The 26,351-nt window shown below is 31.8% G+C and overlaps 4 protein-coding genes across 8 annotated transcripts; 1 reads left to right on the top strand and 3 right to left on the bottom strand.

Annotated features, from left to right (window-relative positions):
• Nucleotides 1–493: 493 nt before the first annotated feature.
• Nucleotides 494–7,938, bottom strand: LOC115878752 (tryptophan--tRNA ligase, mitochondrial). Its single transcript, XM_030895342.1, has 8 exons — nt 7,641–7,938; nt 7,414–7,584; nt 7,201–7,355; nt 7,036–7,143; nt 6,859–6,980; nt 4,977–5,128; nt 993–1,111; nt 494–939 (listed from the first exon to the last, which is right to left on the bottom strand). The coding sequence occupies exons 1-8, from the start codon at nt 7,692–7,694 to the stop codon at nt 717–719; spliced, it is 1,104 nt and encodes a 367-aa protein (XP_030751202.1). The 5' UTR covers nt 7,695–7,938; the 3' UTR covers nt 494–716.
• Nucleotides 7,939–8,162: 224 nt separating this feature from the next.
• On the top strand, nt 8,163–12,746 carry LOC115878726. 3 transcript variants are annotated; one of them, XR_004049591.1, is made up of 4 exons: nt 8,163–8,434; nt 8,488–8,576; nt 8,638–12,377; nt 12,693–12,746. XR_004049591.1 is itself a non-coding variant. In XM_030895308.1 (4 exons), the coding sequence occupies exon 4, from the start codon at nt 8,640–8,642 to the stop codon at nt 11,508–11,510; it is 2,871 nt and encodes a 956-aa protein (XP_030751168.1). In that variant the 5' UTR covers nt 8,201–8,303; nt 8,378–8,434; nt 8,488–8,576; nt 8,638–8,639; the 3' UTR covers nt 11,511–12,433. The 3 variants fall into 3 exon arrangements, 2 of the variants coding, with proteins under 2 accessions (XP_030751167.1, XP_030751168.1); XM_030895308.1 differs by lacking the exon at nt 12,693–12,746 and having other exon boundaries at nt 8,201–8,303; nt 8,378–8,434; nt 8,638–12,433; XM_030895307.1 differs by lacking the exon at nt 12,693–12,746 and having other exon boundaries at nt 8,638–12,433.
• A 132-nt stretch (nt 12,747–12,878) lies between these two features.
• On the bottom strand, nt 12,879–15,950 carry LOC115878727 (ammonium transporter 3-like). Of its 3 annotated transcripts, none has more exons than XM_030895310.1 (4): nt 15,441–15,950; nt 15,161–15,385; nt 14,792–15,104; nt 12,879–13,672 (listed from the first exon to the last, which is right to left on the bottom strand). In XM_030895310.1, the coding sequence occupies exons 1-4, from the start codon at nt 15,559–15,561 to the stop codon at nt 13,636–13,638; spliced, it is 696 nt and encodes a 231-aa protein (XP_030751170.1). In that variant the 5' UTR covers nt 15,562–15,950; the 3' UTR covers nt 12,879–13,635. The 3 variants fall into 3 exon arrangements, 2 of the variants coding, with proteins under 2 accessions (XP_030751170.1, XP_030751169.1); XR_004049592.1 differs by having other exon boundaries at nt 13,529–13,672; nt 13,722–15,104; nt 15,441–15,949; XM_030895309.1 differs by lacking the exon at nt 12,879–13,672 and having other exon boundaries at nt 13,681–15,104; nt 15,441–15,949.
• A 4,001-nt stretch (nt 15,951–19,951) lies between these two features.
• Nucleotides 19,952–25,179, bottom strand: LOC115878645 (calcium uniporter protein, mitochondrial). The gene is made up of 5 exons (XM_030895189.1): nt 25,158–25,179; nt 24,377–24,683; nt 22,346–22,478; nt 21,114–21,317; nt 19,952–20,263 (listed from the first exon to the last, which is right to left on the bottom strand). The coding sequence occupies exons 1-5, from the start codon at nt 25,177–25,179 to the stop codon at nt 19,952–19,954; spliced, it is 978 nt and encodes a 325-aa protein (XP_030751049.1).
• Between the last annotated feature and the right edge of the window lie 1,172 nt (nt 25,180–26,351).

The raw sequence follows: 26,351 nt of genomic DNA, 5'->3' as shown, positions 1-26,351 counted from the left end.
TTTGAAAAAGTGTTATGCACGTGTTATGGTGTTAAATCTATATAATAGATGGCTCTGATTAAATACTTTTAGGGACCACAAAAAAGTAGATTTCTTTAATTTAATTATAAAATATAACAATATAATTATTTTCCAATAGATGTCACAACAGTCGATCTGTTACAGAACTCTATCTAAAATACATACTACTAGTTTTCGCTAGATGTCACCTAGTTATTACAGAAAACTTTTTATTGGCAATACAGTTTCGTTAATTAACGATTGATGGCGCCACCTATCAATGTAGTTTTAAAAAATGCCACTTCAATAATTCGGCGCTGCAATCGGTTTCGCGGGTTCGCCGAATAATTTGAATTACAGCAATTTTCTTTCAGAGCTTATATTAGTGTTTTAAAGACCAAATTCTTAATTAAAATGTTAAAAACAGTTTGACAACACATTTAGTTAGTTGAATTTTATGTAAACAATGATAATAAATAAACTTAGAGTAAATAAATATATATTTTTTTTAAATCATATATTTAATATAGTTCTATCTTAATTTATTTATTTATTGCAATAAACATATTTATTGCATTTATGGTATCATCAATAAAAACTACACACACTGCCCCATCAGTGCTAATTAGAAGAAGGGCACAATATATTACAAATATTTTAAATAATAAAATCAACAATACTAAATTTTTACCAAAAAAAAATTCTTTAAAATTTCATTAAAATTTTAGGAACGGTATCTTTTTCCTGTCTTTCAGTGGCACTTTTAAACCTAAATTTTCGTGAACTTGTTTCAAATTTTCATTGGCAATTTCCGACGCTCTGTTTTTCCCGATATTTAATATCTCTAGTAAATATCCCTGATCGTTAATATATCGAGCTATTGATTCTTGTATGGGCTTTACATATGACACAACTGCGTCAGCAACCACTGTTTTATATCTAAAAATTAACAAATTATTATACGAGACATTTTTTAGATGTATTAAACGAACTGTCCGGTGTTCAAGCCTTCCACCTCTCTACAAATGTCACCTACTGATTTTTTAGTAACAAAAGAGTGTATGCTTATGAGATTGGACACCCCCGGTCTCTCATCTGGATTATAAGTAACCTACAGAAAAATAAAACTGAAATGTAGCCATGGATTCAAAGTCTACTTCCGATGGAACACTAATATTAGTCCTAATCTCAAGAATTTGAATGAATATAGATGAATTCATTATCATCAAATACCGTATTCTTAATATTAGGCATATAACTCCTAACAAGTCCTAAGAATAATGGGATATTTTATATTCTTAGGGTTAATGCCAATACCTACTGATCATACCAAATAAACTTTTAGTCACGTGATTAAGCTTGACCGGTACAGCGTTGCCCACTTTTACATATTTTTTTTCAATCAAAATATTATAGGTGACAAAAATAAATTAATTATAAATACACACACCGGAAAAGTCTAGGGATATTACAATTTTATCCAGCCATCGTCAGTAATTTTATATTTGCATTTCTGATATACTAAAATTAAAATAAACAAATAGTTTACAGGACGTATTGGAAATAAAAATGCGAAATTTACCGAATTTTTCAAATTTACCTTGATTTTTATTGAACTCAAAAAAATACACACATTTTTTTTAATTCTAAACTGTGAATTAAAAAAAAGATAAAGCCATTTTTACTTAATAAAGGGTATGTGCCTCCTCTACTGTTCATTACAGCCCTACATCGTCTCTCCATGCTCCTGTTCAGGTTGTCGATCTCTTCTTGAGGTACAGCCTACCACCCTGCATTCACGGCCCGAACCAGATCCCTACGAGGCACGAGGCATACCCATTCTCAAAATTCTTCTTTGGACCGCGTCACATACGTGCTCGATGGGGTTGAGGTCAGGAGATTGTGCCGGCCAGGGTAAGATGTTTAATTGATGAGCATTGATAAACTCACTTACCACTCTGGCTGTATGAGGCCGTGCATTGTCATGCATGGAGATGAAGTTTCTCCCAAAATCATTGGCATATGGTAACACGACAGGCTCAAGAATTAAATCACGATATGTGATTCCTGTTAGAAACCTTTCAAGAAAAACGAGATCGGTTTTTCGGCCTAACTGGACTCCTCCCCAGACCATAACTGTTCCACCTTGATAAGGGTGCACTTACTGAACATGATCCAACCGAATAAGATTTTCCGGTTCTCTCCATACCCTAAGCCTTCTCGAATCCGGATGAATTCCAAAGCGTGACTCATCCGTAAAGAGAACATTGGCCCATTGTTCATTCGACCACTGAACATGATCTTGAGCCCACAAATATCGTACCTCTCGATTTCATCTCGTTAAGGATTGAGCTCTCCAGGGGCGTCTGCTTCTTAAGTTGACCTCTCTTAATCTATTGCGAACAGTGTCAGGACTAACGGTTACATTATGTGTTTCCTGGAGAATTAAACTAAGCTCTGGTGCTGTAAGAGTCGGTCCGCGTCGAGCATTTAATTGTAAAAGTGATCTTGCTGAGGGGTAGTAATGCGATGTCGCCCTGTGTGCCTTTCAGCAACATCACCACTTTCACGGTAGCGTGCACTTAATCGCGATATTACACTTTGCGTTGTATTTAATGCTCTAGCTACGTCGATTTGGCGCATTCCAGCTTCGAGCATACCCATGGCCCTTAGCATTTCCTCTGTTAAGATGTCTACGCTCCATAATGCCGTTTAATACTAAACAGAGTTATTTGAATGAATTCTGGCCAGTTATCATAAAAACATAGCCAGTACAGGTTAAATTCGAACAATTGATGCTAGGTGCCTTTTATACATTTGACAAAAAATGCACAAACACTTCTGCAAATATCCCAAATTTAGAAATAACTAGTGTGACTACTTCGTTTCAATCGAAGTAGAGAGAATCGGCCTACAAATATGTGGTTGTTTATTCAAAACATTTATTTTTAACTTTAATAAAATGATATTCCTAGATTTTTCCGGTGTGTGTATATAAACAGTTATTATTTACATCAACAAAACTCACCTCCCTAAAAGCACTTAAGGGACATAGAGGGCCATTACTACTGATTTCCCGTTCAAAACATTCTAATAAAGTTGCGATGAGTTTTTTGCAACGGCTATTAAGCTATCTTGTACACTTCGGAATGAAAGAGGTTCTAAAAAGAACAATGTTCGACTGCAAGGTCTGCTAATAAACATTTTTAAGCTTAAAGTTATCACAATACAATTCATTTAAACAAAAAACTCGTTATATACAGGTCGTGCGGCGCACGACGGCGCCAAAGCCCTAGAGGCGCCTGCGGTCACTGACTTTAAAAAATAATAAAACCATTTTTTGGAACTTATCAACAAATTAACATAAAATTTAAGTAATACTTTTATCTATGAACGCTAGTGGTGAACATATTGTTGCGGACCCGTGTGGACTCGACCTAACCTAACTATATGTCCCGCTCTCAGATGACCTTAACATCGCATTAAAGAATAGACACCCTAATGATTCATTCGAAGTTTCGAGAAGAATCGAGTTCCACTGGAATGGAGTAGTACATACGAGAACAATCGAAACCTTCTCTATGCACCTAACGATCTATGGACTATTCGAGAAATCTTTAGCTGTGGGTATAAAAGCCGACGGCTGGGGCCTAAAGAGGGCAGACATAAATAGACGAGTACAGTTGACGCGCTAAAATTCAAAATAAATTCTTTCTAGATAAATAGTTATAAATCATTTGAAATAGTTCTTTAAGTCTTTTATCGTTATTGTTTTTGTTAATTAGTGTTAAATAAATTGTGTTTAAATAAATTGTGACTTTCTATCCACACGGAACCGACGAAAAACGTAACAATATATTATTCACCAATGTCGAGCGCCGCGCCGCTGGTCATTGGAAATTTTGGCTTAATATTATAATATTGGAGAAAGGCGCCTACCCTTATTTCGCACGACGGCGCCGAAAATACTTGGCGCGTCCCTGGTTATATACAAAACTAAAGTGTCAAAACGAATGACAATGTCAGGAAAGAAACATATACATATAACTTTATATATTCAGCCTAATCTCTAAAAAGTGAAGTCCAAACAGTGAAAGAGAAATATGGAATTCTGCATAAGTCTATTTCACCTGGATAGTCACTTAATTGCGCATGCCTTACCTGAAGAAGTTTTCATTGGTCCGTGTTTTTAAAGGGAAGTGGTTGACTGATATTTCACCTAACCTTCAATTTTATTTATATTTTTATTATTTATAACACATTATCATGGAGTTGGAAAAATATCAAAAAATAGTTGGAAACAATAAACTAAACAAAATCACTCTTTTACACGCACAAATAAAAAGTAATCCAAACAGAACTAAAACAACAATCAATCGGAGTTTGGCGCAATCGCAGTTCAATCGATATCCGGGTGAAATAGACTTATGCAGCATTAATATGGAGCCGAGTTATGTTGTCTTTTTCTTACGGCACGGAAACAGCACACGGGGTTAAATAGGGAACACTGAGTATATATAGTTATATGTATATGGAAATAAATCAATAAATGTGGCAACTTGACATTTTTTACAGCAGAGCTACCACCTGAATCCCTAGCGGGAAATTTAAATTCCAGTTAGTCAGCCTGGGGCTGAATACGTCCATGGTTGGCAACAATGGATTTAAAAATCGCGCCTTCGATTACGTAACCAAAAGTTTAATGGGTATCGCTTATAATTAATTTGCGCATGCTCAAAACTAAGGTTTTTAAGAATTTTCGAAATATATTTGACATGTTGAATTTGACGGTTTATAAATCTTCTTAATTATCTATCTTTTTGGCGTAGAATGTCATATATTTATTCAGATACAAGTGAATGTTTTCATTCTGAAAGTTAGTCTCTCTAGTTTCCAAAATTGTAAATATATTTTTAAAGAAACTTGCCAAGTTGGTTAACTAAAAACAGATAGATACAGGCAAAGTCATATCTAACCTGTGATGTGCAATCTGTAACTGCTTTCTTAATTTTCGAAACAATATCATCAATACTATCTGTCAAACATATCCTACTTTTGGCATCCGGATCGGATTTCGACATTTTCTTTGATGGATCTCTTAAACTCTTTATCCTACCATACTCGCTAGCTAAAATAAAACATCACTTTATTTAAAAATGATAATAAAACATTACAACTTTGACTTCCCCAAGCTTATTGACATTAGATGACCTTATTATTTATTTAAAAAAGGGAATCAAAAAGCGTGAGTAATCTTTATAACCATTTCAATCAACCCTTATAGGACATGTATAGTTTGTCCAATGAGTCGGAGAAGACTTCAACAGAGAACATCCAAAATATGACAGAAAATACAATTTAACTGTGAATTAAAATGACAGACTTCACTGTCACTGTCACGAATCTCTGGTTGGATAGATTAAACAGCTATTATAATAATGTATACGTTACTGTAAATGTCCAAAATGCGGTAAAACCTAGGATAAGCGCGCTAAACCTAGAATTTACCAAAAGCATTAACTAATTAGGTTAGCCTGGTTATTTGGAGGGTGTTAATGCATTGGTTAGCCTGGTTATTTGGAGGGTGTTAATGCATTGGTTAGCCTGGTTATTTGGGGGGTGTTAATGCATTGGTTAGGTGGTTATTTGGTGGGGTTGGTTGGTTTTGGTAAATCCTAGGTTTTACCGCATTTCGGATATTTACAGTAACATATTATATAAAAATGAAATCCAACTGAAACTGAAATCCAAAATGGACCAATTGTGTGTCATAAAAGAACAAATTTTCGTATAAAGGTAATTCAAGTAATGCAATTGAGTACTAAGAAGCGATTTTTGGAAAATTCATCCCCTAAGTAGGTGAAAGTGGTTATTTTAGAAGCAAAAACATGTGCAGAAAGTTCATTTAAATGGCATTAGTTAATGCAACAAAGAGATTATTAAAAAAATCAGAATACAAGTTTGAATGAAAAATCGTTACTATTTAGTCTAGTAGATTGCATATTTCCTGGAGTAACATCATCAGTAAAAAGTACAAAATCTTTTTTTAAATAATTCCTTTAGTTTAGAGTGTAAAATAGGAGATGAAAAAAATAATTAAAATCCATTACAACAGTCTTACTTTTTATCACAAATTTTTTTCATTATGACCTTATCGAGGGCCAAAAGCGATCATAATGGTAAAACGGAGATTAAAAATTGTATAAAAGTTCATTATATCAAGAAAAAAAGCTGGAACCATTTTGACAGACATAATCAACAAAAGTAGACAGAAGAAACTATTTACTTTTGAAGTAAGATGATGGATTCAAAATAGAGTAATAGTATGAAGGGTAGAGGTAAGGAGAAATATCTTTGTGTAATGAAAAGTGGTCATAAAAGAGGGAAGACTTAAGATGGCGCTGCTATAGCAAAATTTCTACATTTGACAAGAGTGCCAAAAATTTTTAGAACAGGAAATAATTTAATAAATGAGATAAATATGATTTCTGCAGGCGCTTGTTGCCTCTCTTTTTAACTAACTTCACTTTATTTATAACTGCTATTAGCACCACTGTGGTACTTTAGTGAACTCTTATTCTTCCCATCTTAGTATTTTTAGTGATCGCTTTTTCAAATAAAAACCCATAGGTTTCTCCTTATCTCTACCCTCCATAAGTAATAGAGAATACCCAAAATAATTTTAATAATAATGTATAATAAAATATAAAAACCTACGTGTAGATTTTGATAGATATTATCCAAAAATTTAGTTACTTTTGAATTAAAATGACAGACCTACATATATTCAAAAGTAAATTTTTCATAATTGAGTAACAGCCAAAAATTAAGAACAATATAATAACAAACCCAACCTACATGTTATTAATGTGTGTGGAATAGGGAATGTCTGACCGTATCGATTATTAAACATCCTGGCTAATTCCTGACATAACTGTATTTGCTGTATCTGATCTTCTCCAACGGGTACATGAGTGGCCCTATTATCAAAAATTTATTAAATATATCAAATACACAGAATAATATTACACATACTTATATGTTAAAATATCTGCCGCTTGTAGAACAGGGTAAATATACAATCCCAAAGGAATATCCTTCAAACTAGCTGATTTTTCTTTGTACTGAGGCAAGTGAGCTAATCTAAAACAACATCAAACCATATTTATTTCATATAACATAAACTAAACTAGATTTTACCTAGCCATTGTCGAAATACAGCCCAAACACCAAGACAGCTCTGCGTGAGCTGGCACATTCGATTGCTGAAACAAAATTGTTCTTTCTGGATCAATTCCACAGCCCAGTAACGTAGCAGCTAGCTCAATTATATTCCTAGACAGATTTTCCGGTTCCTAAAACACTGTGACTTCTATTTAATTCAAATAAATTAAGTGACTTATATAATAATACATGTGGAAGAGTGATTGAATGTAAGTCAGCAATACACAGAATCAGATCCTCGTTGTTATTCTGAAGATTAATCCACTGAGCTATCGCTCCTAAGTAATTGCCTAAATGTATAGAACCGGTTGGTTGGATGCCTGAAAATATCCTTTTTGGATATTGTTTCTCTGAACTAAACTAAAAAGGTAGATGTTAAAATACACAAAAAGATAAAAATATAGACTTATTCTCACCTTTCTAAGGCAGTACCTTAACATTGAAGGCTTTAATAATAGATTTTTTAGCATTTTTACCTCTGTATCTTCAATGTCTCCTGTAAAAGTTAGGTTATCTTGAATATTTTTTGGTTTTATGGATTACTTCTCCTTCTAATTATTAATTTAAATTAAGATTCAACTAATGACTTTAAATACATAAAAACTAAAAATAAATTCATTTTGATTTTGGGAAAAGCATTTTCTAAACTACACGACAGGACCACAATTTTCTGTTTAATTGTGTGTCATTGTGTGTTTATGTGTTTAACTAATTTACGTTGGTAGCTTTGGTACATGAAGTTCTATACGAATATGAACTAATAATTATTTTTTATTAATAAAATGCATTTAGAAAATGATAGGTATGTATTTATTTACTAAAGTATATCATAACAGATTATCAAATGATTCTAACTATACTAAATATTTCTTTCTTTTTATTAAGAATAAATTTCCAGATTTTAAATAAAATTATCAAATGTCAAATTTTCAGTGCAGCCAAAATTAGAAGCAGAAAGCAGGAAGGGACCGGAAGCCGGAAGGACATACTCGTAAAAAATCATACAAAGCAATATATTTTACAAAACCTATAGTTTTCAAACAGATATCGTTGAGTTCTTTTAGCAAAATTTATTAGCAGTAAGTTACTAATATATTTTATAACATATTTCAACTATGTTAAATGCAATGGAAAATTTTAATGTTTCTGCCAGACATCACTAATCATGGATCGTCATAAAATGTTTATTCTTCATAAACAGTGTTAACTGGTGAGTATTTTATGTTATTCAATCCTGTGTCAAGTAATTAAACTATATTTTAGTGCAATATTAAGTTTGTACGTAACTTTTCAAAATTTGGACCAAGGGTCATTGCCAAAGAACTAAAAATTTGATTGCTACTACTTTTAAGGTAAATATACTATTGATTTTTAATGAACCATAAGTATTGACTTAAAGGTGTTTTGTTTTAGCCATGAATGGTCCTGCGATAAAAAGATATAATACTAACGAAATTATAAGCACTATTGTCATAGATTCAGATGATGATGATGATTTTCCAAAGCGTAAAAGTGATATACCTGAAGGACCTAAAAATAAGAAATTAAAAAAAAATCCAGTTGCGAGACCTAGTAATATTTTTAATGTAACTGGAAGTAATGCTAGAAATGATCAACGTCCAACAGGACCTAGAATTTCTTCTATTGTGACAGGAAATAATGCAAGAAATGATAAGTGTCCATCTACAAGACCTAGTATTAATCCTCTTGCAACTGTAAATACTGCAAAAAATGATAAGTATCCACCTACAAGACCTGGTACTGCTGATATTGTAACAGGAAATAGTACAAGAAATGAACAAAATCCGCATACAATATCTAGTATCCCTCCTCTTGCAGTTCTAAATAATGCAAGAAATAATCGATATCTACCTACCCGACTTACTGTTGCTGATATTGTAAATGGATATATTCCAAAAAATAATCAACATACACCTACAAAATCTAGTATTCCTCCTCTTGTATTTCGAAATAATGCAAGGAATATAATTTCTGATGCCACAACTGGAAATATTGAAAGAAATGATCAACATCTTTTTACAAAATCTAGTATTCCTCCTCTTGTAATTATAAATGATGCAAGAAATGATCAGTATCCACCTACAAGACCTAACATTGATCCTCTCATAACTGCAAATAATGAGAAAAATAATAAACATCCTCTTACAAGGCCTAGTACCGATCCTCTTATAACTGGACATAATGCAAGAAATAATCAATATACACCTACAAGACCTAGTATTGATCCTCTAATGACTGGAAATAATGAAAGAAATAATAAACATCCACTTACAAGACCTAGTATTGATTCTCTAATGATTGGAAATAATAAAAAATCACCTACAAGACCTAGTATTGATCCTCTTATAACTGGACATAATGCAAGAAATAATCAATATACACCTACAAGACCTAGTATTGATCCTCTAATGATTGGAAATAATGAAAGAAATAATAAAAATCCACCTACAAGACCTAGTATTGATTCTCTAATGATTGGAAATAATGAAAGAAAAAATAAAAATCCACCTACAAGACCTAGTATTGATCCTCTAATGATTGGAAATAATGAAAGAAATAATAAACATCCACCTACAAGACTTAGTATTGACCCTGTAATGATTGGAAATAATGAAAGAAATAATAAACATCCACCTACAAGATCTAGTATTGATCCTCTACTGACTGGAACTAATGAAAGAAATAATAAACATCCACCTACAAGACCTAGTATTGATCCTCTTATAAATGGACATAATGCAAGAAATAATCAATATACACCTACAAGACCTAGTATTGATCCTCTAATGACTGGAAATAATGAAAGAAATAAACATTCACCTACAAGACCTAGTATTGATCCTCTAATAATTGGAAATAATGAAAGAAATAATAAAAATTCATCTACAAGACCTAGTATTGATCCTCTTATAACTGGACATAATGCAAGAAATAATCAATATTCACCTACAAAACCTAGTATTGATCCTCTAATGATTGGAAATAATGAAATAAATAATATACATCCACCTACAATATCTAGTATTGATCCTCTTATAACTGGACATGATGCAAGAAATGCTCAATGTCCACCTACAAGACCAAATTTCACTGCTATTATAACTAAAACTATATCAAGAAATGACCTCAAAAATCAGCCTCCACCTACAAGACCTAGTAACACTTCTGTTGTAAATAGAAGTATGGCAAAAGATGAAAAACCTCTACCTACAATACCTAGTAATGACCCTACTCTAAATGAAAATATTTTGAGAGATGAGAAATTCGTTCATATATCCAATTTAAGTCAATATGAAAAAATTTTTGACAAAAAAAGATATTACTTTGTGTCTGTTGACACATTTACAGATCCATTGTACCAAATAGGGCCAGATATCAATACTTCATCGATACAATCTCATGATCCTTTAGCTTCCAATGACATTCAAGGATTCGAGCAATCTGTAAAATACCAGTCAATTGAATATAGGAAAATAAATCAAACATTAATACAACCTAACAATACTCTGGTGAAAAATGATAATAATATGTTACGAGGATTCTCTGAGTCTGAACAAAACAAGACAGCTGAATGCAGGAAAAAGTATAGTGCCATAGTTCACCGATACCATAATGTTATACATAGCAATTATTTTGACCTTCTTATGTTGCAACAGAAAATAAAAATTGCTAAACGAAAAAAGAAACAAAGTTTGGAGAATTCCAAAAATTCCCAGTACGACAGTGATCTGTTGATAATGAAAAAGGTCGAATTTCTGAAGTCGGGACTTGAAAAAAGAGGGCGGGGTCGACCGAAATCGAAAAAGAATGTGCGAACTAGTTTCACGCACATAAAAAGAGGAAAAAAACCTTCAGATAATCCTGACTCCTATGAAGATGACTCGAACTTTACTGTACTATATAACAATGTACCATATAAAATTAATCCGTCATACGTCGATATGAATATAAATAACGCCATGTTAAATAAACCAAATCTAACTAAGGAATCAGGAGATAAAAAAATAAAATCAGCCAAAGTTATAACAGACTTCGAAGAATTCAAACGAAAAATAACGGCAACCAGACCGTTTTTAATTCTGAACGAGGAAAGTAAGGTTAATGTAGAGACTGCAGAGGATTTTAATATTATTTTTCCGTTAAGTAAGAATACAGAGACTGTAGATATAAACTTTAGGAATCGAGCTATTCGTAAGTTAGCATTGAGGGGACAGGTTATGTTTGTTTTGTCAAGAATACTTTGTAGCTATTTGTTACAAGTGTAATGTACCTATAGATGGAAAGGATTACTAAATATGAATAGGGTTCTTATGTATTATTTCTGCAAAACTATTTTATATTTTGTTGATTATGATTACTTAATTATTTTGTTATTCTTATTTTTTACAGACCCTAAGACTTTTACATTAGTAGTTTTTTTTGATATATGGAATATATATTGAACTCATATCTTTTATATAGTATTGTAAGTTGGAAATAATGATTTTCGTTTTACAACTCACTTGAAGATAGTCTTGTATATTCGAAAAAATATTTGGTTGTAAATAATACAAAAGAAATACATTTGTTATATAGATTCACAACTTTTAATATTGTAAACTTACAATACATATATGTATATTGATAGAATCTCTTCTTATTTTTGTAAAATACAAGTTATTTAAAAATGTTTAATTCATTTTGTATCAGTTGTTATCTTTTATCTATATGACATAACTATAATTCATATTTTACAGAACGTCTTTTTTAAACTGTCTGTCTCGAATTTTTATCTTGTCCCAAATTTTACAAAATAAACCAATACTAATACTTTTAAATAAATTACTTAGATGGTAGCCCATTTTTATGAGTATTTACATTTTATATTCTGCAAATATGAATTACAGTTAGCCACTGTATATTGAACAAATAAATAATATATTAGCAAAATACTCTTTAAATTTGTTTTTACATTACAGGAGATAATTTGAAGAAAATACTATTGTATAATGGATAGGTCATTCTAAATTAGTGATCTGTATTTTAGTGAGTAAGATAGAGATATAATCTAACTTAAGTAATAACCAATTGATAGACAGGGATACAAGGAAATGCAGCATTGCGGTTCCTATCTGGGGTATGCATAATTAAAGGTAAACTATAGTTAGAAATAATCACGATCACCAATAGAAAATGTACAATATAATTAAAGGTGAAACACTTGGCAAAGAAACAAAATCTGGCAATACTGCATAGAAAAATATCTGCCCCTTTTTGTCTATCTTGCTTTAACATGTTTGAATTTTACGTTTAGCTACAGATCATTGAATTAGGCCAGGTTTATTTTAACCATGGCCAGGTTTATTTTAACTATTGGTTTATAACAGTTTGTTACAACTTGTTCCAAAGACGACGAATAAAAATTTCATTTTTTTCACTGATACTGTTGAAATTCTCTGGTGTTTTAGATGGCGCACTGTTAACTTAAGGAATACAGTAAAAATCTGTAGAAGTAATGGGAAGAGGAATATCAACACTATGACAATTCTCCATCCAATTGTGTTAATAAGAGTGCTTTCTTTTCAACTCCAATTAAGAAATAATTATCAAAAACTTTTGAGCTGACCATCACTATTTACTATAGATATTACCATGACTCAATGGACTGAAATTCTATCTATATATTTTGTGGTACAATAATTGACTGGCAGAAGAACTCAATAGAGCTGATAATGACACAGTTATAGTATAGCTTTTAAGGACAAAATTCTCAATGGATTTCCAAGGATTACCCCAGTAAAAATAATGGATATTTATCCATAAAGATTCCTGAACATGGGCTACTATGAGTAGTAAAAAATATAGTGTAAAGACTTTGATCATTAACAGACTCAAAATTATTGATAGTGTCTAAAATCCAGAAAAAAAATTCTAAAAAATAGTAAAAGAGGAATATTTTCATGTTACTATTGGTGTTAGCTTAGCACTATTTGAATGAACGCGACTGTAAGATACCCCCACCCATTGACATGACACCCTTTACAGAGAACCTGCTTATGTGCTTCATAGTACGAGAATCAATGAGCAGATGAAATCCCATTAAACCAATCATAACGAAGAAGTATCCAGAAACAGTACCACTGACGTACTCTTTTCTTAGAGAAAATGGATCGATATCTTGCACTTTCATGGTCCTTCTCCCGAGGAAAATTGCTCCTAAAAGTCCTACTATTGAGGTTGGGACATGTATTGATAAGTTTTCTTTATGGTCTTTCAAAGAGAATTTTTCTTCTAGTAATGTGTAGTTCTTCATCCAGCCGTATTGACTCCAAATCCAGTACATTAAGATCGGTTGATATATTGCGCTCAAAATTATGGTGAGTGTTAACAAAGGTAGTTGTCTTACACTAGCTACATATTAACATGCTTGAAGTTAAAGTTGAAAAACCTAAAACAAAAATTATATTAAAAGAGAAAGTATTTCTGGTTTGTAGTACCTATCCATGCAAGATTGAAGTTAGCATTTTCGAAACCAACAAATAATGTGGCATTTTTACAACTTCATCTATGCTTTATCTGCTTAGTGAGGTGTAGTATACTATGAATCCATTTGGAAAAATGGTTACCTACTACTTCGTTGATCGTCTTTCCGAATTTATAATGATTTTGATAAAATTTCATTATATGAATAAGATAACTGGACATAATGAAACATAAATATCTTAGATGTGTTATTCTATATTAATATTACATTTCCACATCTAATGGCTAGGAAAACTTGTGCGAAGCAAAGGACTCCATTGTTGATAATCTGTACCAAAACACGAAAAATATAAATAGTTTTAATAAGAATAATGATTAAAAAATATTGAATGTTTGAGTCATTTCACTCCTGTTACTATTCGGCGATATTTCTTTGTTCTTACTTGACGCAAACAATTTGTCGTAATAGCTTCTCCAATTCAGTCTTCCATACAATATATTAGCCCTTTCGTGGTTGACTTCTTCAAAATCGTTCTTAAGAACACCACAGCAAGTGAAGAAACAAAAAAGTATGACAAACACCACACATGTTACTACTATTACAGTCCCCAGACAAATAAGTTGCCAAAGCACATGAATTAGAATTACCTCTACAGAATTTTTGGTAAATATCGCTGGAATTGGAGTACCGAAAGTGCCACAAACTAGATAAACACTAATTATGTTACAACAGTCTTCTAAAGGTGATTTACGAACAATGAGAGAAGATATAAAGAAAAGTAAAGCCCCAAAAATGGAGACACCAAAAGTAACAGCTGGATTATAAAGGTCTATTCCACTTGAAACCATCACTATACCCGCTAATCCCCCCTGAAGACATCTCATGACCTTCCAGTACTTGTATATGTCCTTGGACTTTACCATTTGAATGAACGCGACTGTGAGAATACCTCCACCCATTGCCATAATGCAATTTACAGAGATCCTGCTGATGTCCTTCCTAGTATGAGAATCAATGGGCAGATGAAATCCCATTAAACCGATCATAACGAAGAAGTACCCAGAAACAGTACCGCTGACGTACTCTTTTCCTAGAGAAAATGGATCGATATCTTGTACTTTCATTATTCTTCTCCCGAGGAAAATTGCTCCTAAAAGTCCTACTATGGAGGTTGGGACATGTATTGATAGGTTTCCTCCATGGTCTTTCAAAGAGACTTTTTCTTCTAGTAATGTGTAGTTCTTCATCCAGCCGTACTGACTCCAAATCCAGCAGATTAAGATCGGTTGATATATTGCGCTCAAAGTTATGGTGAGTGTTAACAAGGGTAGTTGTCTTACTCTGGCTATTAGCATACTTGAAGTTAAAGCAGTTCCAATAATACAAGCTGAAAACCCTAAAAAATGATATTTTAAATGATAAAAAAGTCCATAAATAAAGTTTTTTGTATACCTATCGATGCGAGATTGAGATTAGCGTTTTCGAAACCAATGAATCCATCATAATTTACAATTCCATGAATAGTTTTTCTGCCAAAAGAAAGGTAGTACCCCAAGAACCCATAAGAAAAAATAGCAACGGCTATTTCAATTACATTTCTGAATATAATGATGTAAACATTCTCCACTGGAATACTTCCTACTTGTACGAGTATGAACCCTACCCTCAATAATATAACTGAAATAAATTTTTATGTAGAAAAAATAACAGACTAAAGTATTATTTTTTCTACCACAAATTATTCGAATTGATGTTATGGAATTTCCTTCCCATGTTTCATTAGAACTGCCTGTAGAATTCAGACCTAATAGATTTGCAGAATGATTGTTTAAATTATTTTCAAAATGTTTCATTTCAAAACTTCAACGTGACATAAATAAATACAGTAAAAAAAGAAACTATGTTGAAGTACTTTATTAACACAATTTTCTGCCTCATATTTGAATAAATATCTACTTTAAATATACAGAGCGATCCAAAATCATTGAAATAGTTGGCAATACTGTATATCTTAGGGATTTTAGGATTAGTTATTGGTACCGATGTATCGATCGAAAAATTCCATCAAATTATGTCAATTCATTGGCGTCGTTTTTTTGGCTTTTTTGTAAATTTATAGTTTTTATAGTGTCATTTTTTTGATTAGATTTAACGAGACGTGTTAGCGTCTCTAACATGATTAAATAAGTAACTGATATTCAAAGGTCTGATTAAGCCATGATTACGACAAATCATGATTAAATTTAGCATAACTGGAAGAAGTACTGGCCCTAAAAATAACTAAAAAATTAATCATATTATTTACTTTTTTATTTGTTTTTTACGATAATAAGAGCTGATAAATATTTGAATTTTTCAAATGTATTGCCAACCGAATGAGCAAAATCAGAATAGCAAACTACCTCAATTATTTTTTGGCGCCAATTTTAAAATATGGCGGGAATTGGGCTCAATATCGATTTTCCCCATTTATTCTGTGGCATTACAATAAAAATATACAGGGGGCTATTTGAAAGTAAGCTAAAACATTTAAAGATACTGTTTTGTTTGAGATTCTTGAAGAAAATGATTATTTTTAATTTTATTAGATCTATATAAAAAATTTTGACAATTTTTGTCTTTTATACTTAACTCATTTTTAGAGGTATATTAAATGAAACAAGACAACATTTGGCAACAAATATAATATATTTATACTATATACAATCAACAATATGTCAAGAAATGTAAATAGGACACATCCCAAATAATATATTGCATAAAAGACTCCCAATATTTTTTTAACAACCAACTATACGCTTCAAAAAAAAATTAAAAAATCTCAATTAATTCAAATAATTGTATTTTGTATAAAAAAACGAAGACAAAGTGATCTTTCCATTTTTTTGGCGTAACGATTCTTTAAAAAGCCTTTGTTTCGTTTTTTAAAAAAAAGTTCATTTAAATAAAAATTTAATATTTTTTCGGATCTTGAGAATCAAGTGACATGACAAATAACAGAAAACTATCATATGGCTGATGAGGTTAGAATTGCAAAGACATATATACTACAGGGACTAGAAAAAATGTAATATAAACATGAATAAACATAATATTTGGACTGTATGATACACAGGAATAAATATTTATAAAAATAAGATCAAATTTATAACGAAAATCTCATAATTCTAACCTCTTAAATCACTAGCTGTATATATCAAGATCAAAATCTTATTGTAAAGTTTTATAGAACTATTTAGTTGATAGATTAAAATATAGAAATAACATTTATAGAATAATACCCTGATAAAATATAACAAGTAAAACAAAATCGCAAAAAAATAATTTGAGGATAATGTTGGTTAGAATTATTATATACCGTGCCGTTCAGTCTTGTAAACAAATTGTAAATAGAGCATATTTTTAAATGTATACAGATCTAATCTTAGATTAAATATGGAGAAGATACAGCATAAGCTCAGTTAAAATGTCCGGACATATAGAAAAGAATCAACAACCAAACATCCATTGCTATTAACATGCTGTACCTTCTAGTATATTTAACCTAACTATTTAATAAAAGAAATAGACAAAAATATATTCTTTTCATATACATTACTGAATCCATCTAATATAAATGTTTATGCAAAATACGATTGTTCTTCGAGTCAATAGAGAGGTATAAAAACAGCATCGAAATCACAGCAGTGTGCTTAATATACAGTGCGTCAACAAACGTGCATATACAGAGTGTTTAAAGAATTAACGTAATATATGGCTTGGTAATCTACGAGGAGTTTATGTGTATAAGGGAAGACAACTTTCCTGTTTGAAACGCTTTTAAGAAACTATGCAAGGTAGAGATGTGTTTTTAAACACCTTGTATATTATAGAAAGCTCCTAGGAAGAGTATTTTGAAAATTTCTATGAAATTGTTTTATGTACAAAAATTCAAACGTTATTTCTATCTAAAGTATTAAGAGATAATCAAAATATAGAGTTTGTTTCAAAATTGATTCTAACTGACGATTCAAAGCTTTGGCAACATGGGAAGTAGGTTTAAAATATTTTTTATATACAGGGTGTGTCTTAAATACTTGCACCTATTTTCAGGGCTGGTAAATCTCGACAAAAGAAACATAGTTTCTCCTTACCGTTTTTTAAATTCCAAAAAAGTCGAAAATGAGTTATTTTGGTTTGAAAATTAAAAAAAAATGTTTTTTGCTTAAATTTTCAGAACCACTAGATTTTTTTTCTGGGGTTTTGTTCTTCTAGTTTTAATGTACTATCTATGTTGTGAAAATTACAAAATGTTCTTAGGATCGAAATATAGCCCTAAAATATGTGAGCTTATTTAAGACTCACCCTGTATAAAGGACGGACGCAAATCTAGCAGCTTTAGCAATCTTTGTATTTTTTAAAGCGATGTATTCTAAATTTAATTTATTTTTGTTTAAAATTTCGATATACAGGGTGCACAACCCCGTTGAAGAAAATATTAATTCATTCTTGCAGACGATTTTTTTTTTAAAATTACTTTTGTAAAATATTCATGTTCTGTATATTTTCTACTGAAACAGCCATATCAAAAATCAATAGCATCGATCCACGTGACATAGGCGTATCATCAATTAACTTTAAATCAAAAATATATTTAAAAATTGAGTCTAATTATATCTTTTTTGTAATAATAATAATTATTATTATTAAAAGTAATATAATTTAATATATTTTTTATAAATTAATCAAATCTCAAGTCTCACTCTTATGTAACTAATTTGAGCAGTTAACAATCCATCGCAAAACCTAACTAATATTGAATTTCAGAACATTTGACATAGTTTAGTGAATTTTGGTCACCCAAACTTCTGTGAAAGATCGGGACTCATTGTTACTGAGTTTTTAATCAACCAAATTTAATATTTATGCCAAAAACATATTTATTTTGGATAGAATATTAAAAAAAAATTATTGATCGAATGTAAGTAAAACAGAGTAGAAAGAAAAAATTGTCAAAACGTTCTGAAACAATATTATAGAAATTAACAAAACCGTCAAATAAAAAACACTGTCATAGCAGGTGCAAAAATGTAAAATATTAATTCGAACTTTACTATATCTATAACTGAAGTTCTTCAAAGTAATAGCTGACAGATATTTGAAAATATTACTGTGTAACTATTAAAAACTTTAATAAAAATATTTAAATAATATTTTATCATAATAATAATTATTATATTTTTATAACTTGTAGTTTATTTAACAAAAAATTCAAATAACTAAAAAATAGTTGTCACTGGGTCACTTCAACCGAACTTCAGTGTAAAATATAGCAAAACTAGGCGTGACATTTTCTATCCACGTATACCATTGAATAAAAAGACTAAACAAGGATTCTGCTTTCTTTTGTTAGTTTTGTTTGACGTTTCATTTGTCAATTTTATGAATTTCACAAAGTAGTTTCAGTAGCGTATCTGTAATTTTGTTAATAAATAATTATCTTAGCTTATTCATTTTAATTAGAAATATATTTAGCAAGTTTTATATCTATTAAAAGTGAATGAATCATCGCAAAACAAAACCAGCAAATCATTAGGAATTTGAGTCTTCATCCTTAGTCTCTTTTTTTTTTCAATGATATTGACACTCAAATAAAATATCGAGTCTAAATCAACCATAAAATATGTTTTGTGACGTAGTTTTTTTGGATCACACGGTACATTATAACAGTGTTTTACTTTAAAACCCTGTAACAGTGTCTTACAGTTACTTAGTATTTGATTTATAGTTAATATTCTGTACTTTTACTAAGCATAAGTTCATCCAAACAGCAAATATAACTTGGAAGAAAAACTTAACAATAATTGGTAATACCTAAAAATCTAGTCAATAATAAATAAATAAATAAATATCTTTATAAAAGCGTAGAGAATGAGAAAAATACTTTTTTAAGCTTCATTCAGAAGCTCGAAGTTAATGAAATAAATTAGTCATTGATTGAAAATCACTACCACTAATTTTAACCTTCTGAATGCTTACTTTAAAATTATATAGGAACAATTTAAAACCACTAATTTCAAGGTTCTGAATGAAGCTTAAGTTTTCGAAAATCCACGAAATTCTTAACCTCTTTATATTATTACTTACCGTGTTATGAAAGTACAAAAAATTGTTTCAACAATCCTCGCTTCGAAGCTAAACATTTCGATTTTTTTTCTAAAAGCAGAAAGAGAAAAAAGTTTCAAAAATTTTCTTTAAAAATTGTTATAATTTCTTATCTATCACTTTGGTCGTTTCGCTGGTTTTTTGTGCTTGTTGTTGCTGTTGTGACGTCAATACTTTCGTAGCGTCAACGCTAGATGTCGTCGTTTCCGGTGACGTAGGCGCAGTTCGAGCAGTGGCGTTCGTGGGAAGGCGCAATTTAAGAGGGTTTCTCAGTTTTTTCAGTTTGTACTCGACTTTGTATAGTTCGTCTTTGAGGTAGTTGTAGCGGTCTAAGTCCACTCCTTGTTTTTTTGCTTTTTTGTGCAGGGTTAGTAGATGTTGGCGGTTTTTTACGTCTGCCAAGATGTATTCCTGAAAAGAAATATTGGAGTTAAATATCAGGGAAATAATGAAACAAAGAGGAACTCTAATATACAGGAGGTAAAAAATAGTGTGCCAAAGCACAGTGAATTATAATATAGATGGGAATAAAACAAAAAAAAGTCTGAACAAATAATAGTTATTTTTTATACAAGACGATAAAATGGTATTTTATCGTCTTGTATAACGGAATTAATTTCGGGAGACGATAATGCAATTTTATTGTCGTGTATAAAACAATATTTTTTTTCCATAGCGAGTTACGTTTGAAAAAATATTCAGAAATTATTATTTCAAGGAATTTATTACGAGTAGAAAAATATTGTGATGGGTTGGCGTTGGTTTCTATGTAATTTGACAAATAAATAAAGCTGTCTCTTTAGTTGTCAGTTTTGAGTCAATATTTTTTAATTCTCTTTCGTGTCGATTGCTGATTGAATTGGAGCCAGAAATGGCTCAAAACGAAATAAATAAATTACCAACAGATATTCAGGCTGAGGCGACATATCCAAATTACTTCCATTTAAATCCCGAATAACTTATGAAAAGGCCTACAACAATTTTCAAAAATGGAAGTAATTTAAAAACGTGCGAGAAAAAATAAAGTTTTTAACCTATCCTCGCTGTTAAAGTATCATTTAATCTACCCTTGCGGTTAAAGTACTATTTTATCTACTAATTTTGATAGATATAAGGGAATTTTAACAGTTCCTATGGAAAAAAATATATTCTGTTTATTTTTAAGAATACTGGTAAGTAATTTTTTCTAAAATTTGGTGAGTATTAAATTCGTTTTAATAGTTCCAAAGCAATAAAATAAAATTAATTAAAAATGTTTTACCTCTTTTGTAAGTACGAAATAAGCGTAGCAAGCTATGGCGGTGCCGTACGTCACGAAGTACGTCACCGGTTCCATGATATCCCACGAATATTCCCACCACGTCAGTCTAGCCAAAATACCGAATTGTACGGACATCAGACCTAGTCCGGCCCATGCCAGCCAATTACTCTTCTTCTGCGCCACCATTTCCAATTCCAGTTTTTTCTGAAAGAATTGGCAAAAAAATAAATTTATATAAAACTAATAATAATAATAGCTCCCGTATATAGCGTTTAACGCCTTGGGAGTAAGCAAGGTACAGCTTGCCATGCTAGAGCCGTTCGGTATACAAGGAAGGTAATGTGGCCAGCACTACGCTTTAACCGCCTATTATTACCTCAGGATTGTGAATCCCAAGTACTCATTTAAGGCTGCGTCGACCTAGGTACCCAAACTATTTTTATTTTATTAAAAATAGTCGGCTCATCAAATGTCGGCTGTGGGATTCGAACCCACAACCTTTGGTTTGGTAGATGAGAGCTTTACCTCTACGCCACTTTGGCTATAAAATTAAAAAAGTAAAAAATCTTAAAAATACAACAAACGACACTATATTATTATAAACCTTTTTCCGATTTAGCTGAAATGTTGAATGCGCGTATAAGTAATTTAAAAAAAAATGAAGAAACACATTACTAAAAATTGTATTAATTAATAATAAATATGTAAAAATAAATATGTAAAAATATGTAAAATTAAAAAAAAACGATTAAAAAAAAGTCGCCTTGACTAGGATTCGAACCTGCCTTACTACGGCTCCAACGTCATAGCAGCGTAAAGTCCTAACGCTTTAACCACGTGGCCACCGAGGACTTGAAAGATTCTATGTAAAATTCTTACATAAAAGATAATGTTTAGTGAAAGTACTTTTTTATTTATAAACATTTATTTAATTCTGTTCTTAGTATTTGTTCTTATAGCGGCAACATAGATACATTATCTGTAAAAATTTCAACTGTCTAGCTATAACGGTTCATAAGATAGACCTTTGTGACAGACGGACGGACGGACGGACGGACAGCGAAGTCTTAGTAATAGGGTTCCTGTTTTTACCCTTTGGGTACGGAACCCCGAAAAAGCGTTTTCTTGCCAATTTTTGACCTAAATTCATGTTAAACGTCTCGACGACTCCCTTATTTAAGGGACACGCTGTATACTTTTCAAACAAACAAAAAAAATCACAAGAAACTTACATCTTCCAAAGGTTGTATTTCTTGCATCAATGTCTCCATTTGCGTTGCCAGTTCCTTCTCTTTCGTTAATTGGTGCTCATCGACATGAAGCGCTTGGTATAACCTATTGACTAAATTTTTTACATCTGCTAAGCTGAAAACAAAGCATTAATTTGTATTAAAGAATACAGGTATTAAGTGGTTAATTTATTTTTAAAAAGAATCTTAAAAAAATACTAGTAATGCCATACATAGAAACTAAAACCCTTGAAAGAAAATGACGGTCTGTCTAGCCATGTTGACTCATGTTTCAAGCAAAAAACCCTTTTAATAAACTGCCATGTTTAAATTTATAACGTTTGTTTTACGCGACATTATCTGAATTTGCTATCTTCAATTTTTGCAAAATAGCTCTACTACCGTTCATTCTAAACAGGTCGCATGCGTTTCGAGAATGCTACAAAGTATTTTCTGATGAGATAATATTTATTATATCCTCGTAATATACTTACACTTGTTTATGGGCGTTTTTGAAATGTTTCATTTTATAGGAAACCTTGTTTGAGAAATTTAAGTAATAAATTTAGTACAGTTAGTTCCAATTTCAGAATATATTTAAATTAGTTATTTTAATCAAATGAATTATAGGGTCAATAAAGACCCAGTGGCGGCGCCGGCGGCGGCGTGGCTAATTAAAGGATCTTTTATTGTTAAAATTTATTCTACTAACTTATTAGCTACTAAAATCGCATTATTGTCTTCAAATATGAAGAAATTAAATCGATATTGGAATATATACTGTCCACGAGTAAGATTAGCCTGAGTAGCATTCTGCAAATTAAGCATATATTAAAAAAACATAAAAAATATACATATTAAAAAACAAAAAATATGTACAATACCCAAAACCAGAGTATATAATCAATGTACAGCCCCTGTACTCACTTACAGATCCCAGACCTGGACACTTATAAAAAGAGGAGTGTTGAGGAAGACCTCAGATGAGATGGCTGGATGATCTGAAGAAACATGCAGGCAAAAGATGGATAAACGTGGCAACAAACAGAGAAGAGTGGAAGAGATTAAGGGAAGTCTATGTCCAACAATGGACTGAAGAAGGCTAAATAGAGAGATAAAATAGAAGGAAGAAAAGGAATAGAAAGGAAGAAGTCATAGCTGAGAAATATCCAGGAATGGACAGTGAATATCGAACAGCTCTCTTCTGGAGCTTGAAAAAAAAGTACAAAAGGCTGTAGCGAGTTTTTATAGGACAAAGCTTTAGTTTTAGAAATGTTGAGACTCAGGAGGTTCGAATCGCACCAAGATTAATTACTGGTGATTAAGTCATTTGATATAATCCTATGAAGTGCCGTGACGTCTTTGGTGCTTCAAGTGAAGCTAATGCCGTCCGCAAAAAGACATATTTTACCACTGATGTTTATGTTAGCAATGTCGTTAATAAAAAGAAGAAACAAAATAGGGCCTAGTACTGAGCCTTGAAGTATTCCACATTCTATTGGTTTGCTAGAGGACAACGTGGTATCCACCCTCATAAGTTGAGTTCTGTTATCTATTGTATCTAATTGAACTAGGACTACTTAATTCTATCTCTGGTCTGAGCTCCTGTATGGTGCCGATTCATAAACTTTGACGAAAGCGTCTACAAAGTAGCTTGAATCTTTCGTGATGTGGCTATACAGACGAATTTTAAGAATTTCCTTGGTGGATCACTGGGACGTATCCAACAGGACAGTTTTGGAAATGCTTCAAAAGGAAACCGAAATAGTAGACATTATTAAAGAACGCAATATCTCAGACTGATTCAGTTGATACTCTATGGAAAGGTCTAAGACAAAAGGGGACCTGGAAGGCCCAGAATCTCCGGATTGAAAAATCTTAGAACTTAGTTTTCCTTGTCTACACAAGTTACACAAGTTCAAATCGTTTTTCATATTGCCAACATCCGGAACGGATAGGCACATTCAGAAGAAGAACTATTATATCGTCTTACCATTCCAAAGGCTGTTCTGTCTGACCTGTTCAACTACTGACCTTTGAACTCCTTCGCTGGTCAGCCTCTCGTTTTTCGGCGTGTTCACATTGTAAGAGCTATCGTTGATGACCAATTTGAAGTCTTCGTCCAGCAGAATCTCTATGGTGTTGGACGAAGCTATCCTGGTCCCGTCCATCGACTTGCACACCACCCTGTCGATACCTTTGTCTTCTTTCTTCAGCATCTCCAAAAAATCGCCCACCGTGTTCGTGATGGGCTTCAGTACAAAACTGCATTGCTCCTTGCGACTAGGGAGAGGAACTGTGATTTTTGGCAAGCCTTTGTGGTATTCTACGGTTACTTCACCTAGAAATAAGGAAAAAGGACCGTTAGAGAAGTTCAAAAAAACTTCTTACTAACAGTTATTAAACTGAAAGATTTGAAGGATATATATTTTTTTATCAATGCTTTTTATAAACTTCAAAAAAATTAGAGTTAATATAAAACCGTATTCTAGCTCTATAATTTTTCTTTATACAATGAAAGTGCGAGTTACTAACTCTAAATTCTAATTCTGAGCTGGCAAGTGAGCTAGATGCTTTACCTAGATCGTTATTCAGAAACTAGAAACCTATCAATAAAGGCTATGGCTAGTGTATATCATCTTATATTAGCAAATCTGTGTAATATACTCTACAGTTCCTTCTACATAGTGTAATAGAAAATTTATTACACCTTTTTAAGTCAATATTAAGTACCCAATCCGCGAGAATTAATAGGCCCGTATTTTGAAGGTGCCGAAAATGGCACCACGAACCGCTATGGTACTTAAATCAGTACCATCTGCCGTACTAAAACCCATGAGGCAGATTGTTGTTATGTTTAACAACCAATAAAAACTTACACTTGTGACGTGTGTCGTTAAGAAACGCTTGTCAGTTTTTTTTCCGCTATAAATGATAATTACACATTAATAAAAATTATGAAAGTATGAAGATATATGTCTAATTTTCAAGTCACAGACACATAGAATAATATATCAAAGGTATAATTGGTCTTGACTCACAGAAACAGAGAAGTAAAAAAATGTGGTTGTTAGTTACGCCTTCATAACTTTTTGGGTAAAGCGGTATATGTGTGGTTTTTAGATCTAAAATGTGTCAAAAGACACTCAAGATATGCTATATAAATTCGAAAAAAAACAGTGTCTCAGTGGGCTTGGAAATGACGATGGACGATATAATCTTGAAAAAAAAATCGAAAAATGAATGCCTGGAAAAATAATCAAAAAACATCGCATATATTCAGGGGGTATGGGAGGGGGCTAAAAATTTTAAAAAATCGTAACTACAAAATTACAGTAGCTGGCGAAACGCGGTTTTCAATTTAAGATTAGGAATAATATTTGCAACAAAATTTGTAATAACATCAAAATCAGTCAAAGTCGCAGTTTTTGAGATATTCCGTATTTCCGTAGTCCGTTTTTGTGAAAATCCGTGTGGAGAACTCCAAACTCCCAACGGACGCGACCCCAGGTGGCGGATAGGGGAAATAACCGCGGACCAAAATTGGAAAAATTCCTTTACTTTGAAACTAAAAGAACTGCCTACCAACTTTTTATTAACATATTTTAGTATGGGCAGCTATACGTGCCTCCCGGCGCCAATTATCATCCCCTAGCTTTTAACCACACTATCTCGATTAATTTTGATTAATTAATTATTAATTTTGATTGTATTCTGGTTTTTAATTATACCATAGAATCGAAAAAAAAGAGATGATTTGGAAATGAAGATAGCTGTCAACTTATAAGTAAAATTATATGGGAAATGTAATCGATTATCATTTTCAAGTCAACTGTATATCGTTTATTTTGATCATAGGCTGTTTCTTTATTGCCTCTGTTGTGTGTGTGTACCTTTTTTTTTCTTTGAGAAATAAATCAGTTATGTGTAGGTAATTTCAGTTATTTTTTGTTGTAACCCAATCTCTAATCTAATGACTATTTTGCGTCTTCCTATATAGCTCGACATA

This window comes from Sitophilus oryzae, unplaced genomic scaffold (genome assembly GCF_002938485.1).
Source record: "Sitophilus oryzae breed Bouriz unplaced genomic scaffold, Soryzae_2.0 scaffold_1521_pilon_pilon, whole genome shotgun sequence".
NCBI lineage: Eukaryota > Metazoa > Arthropoda > Insecta > Coleoptera > Curculionidae > Sitophilus > Sitophilus oryzae.
Note: the sequence above shows the minus strand (reverse complement) of the source record. Positions and strands in the feature narration are given on the sequence as shown.

Coding starts and splice junctions, on each gene's coding strand:
- LOC115878752 (XM_030895342.1), bottom strand. CDS start 7,694: ATGCTAAAAAATCTATTATTAAAGCCTTCAATGTTAAGGTACTGCCTT. Junction 7,356..7,413: donor ATTCAATCACTCTTCCACAT/GTATTATTATAT, acceptor ACAGTGTTTTAG/GAACCGGAAAATCTGTCTAG. Junction 1,112..4,976: donor TTACAGATTGCACATCACAG/GTTAGATATGAC, acceptor ATTTTTCTGTAG/GTTACTTATAATCCAGATGA.
- LOC115878726 (XM_030895307.1), top strand. CDS start 8,640: ATGAATGGTCCTGCGATAAAAAGATATAATACTAACGAAATTATAAGC.
- LOC115878727 (XM_030895309.1), bottom strand. CDS start 15,561: ATGAAACATTTTGAAAATAATTTAAACAATCATTCTGCAAATCTATTA. Junction 15,386..15,440: donor ATCAATTCGAATAATTTGTG/GTAGAAAAAATA, acceptor AATTTATTTCAG/TTATATTATTGAGGGTAGGG. Junction 15,105..15,160: donor TCTCAATCTCGCATCGATAG/GTATACAAAAAA, acceptor ATCATTTTTTAG/GGTTTTCAGCTTGTATTATT.
- LOC115878645 (XM_030895189.1), bottom strand. CDS start 25,179: ATGGGTTTTAGTACGGCAGATG. Junction 22,479..24,376: donor ACCAGCGAAGGAGTTCAAAG/GTCAGTAGTTGA, acceptor CTTTGTTTTCAG/CTTAGCAGATGTAAAAAATT. Junction 21,318..22,345: donor AAATACAACCTTTGGAAGAT/GTAAGTTTCTTG, acceptor CAATTCTTTCAG/AAAAAACTGGAATTGGAAAT.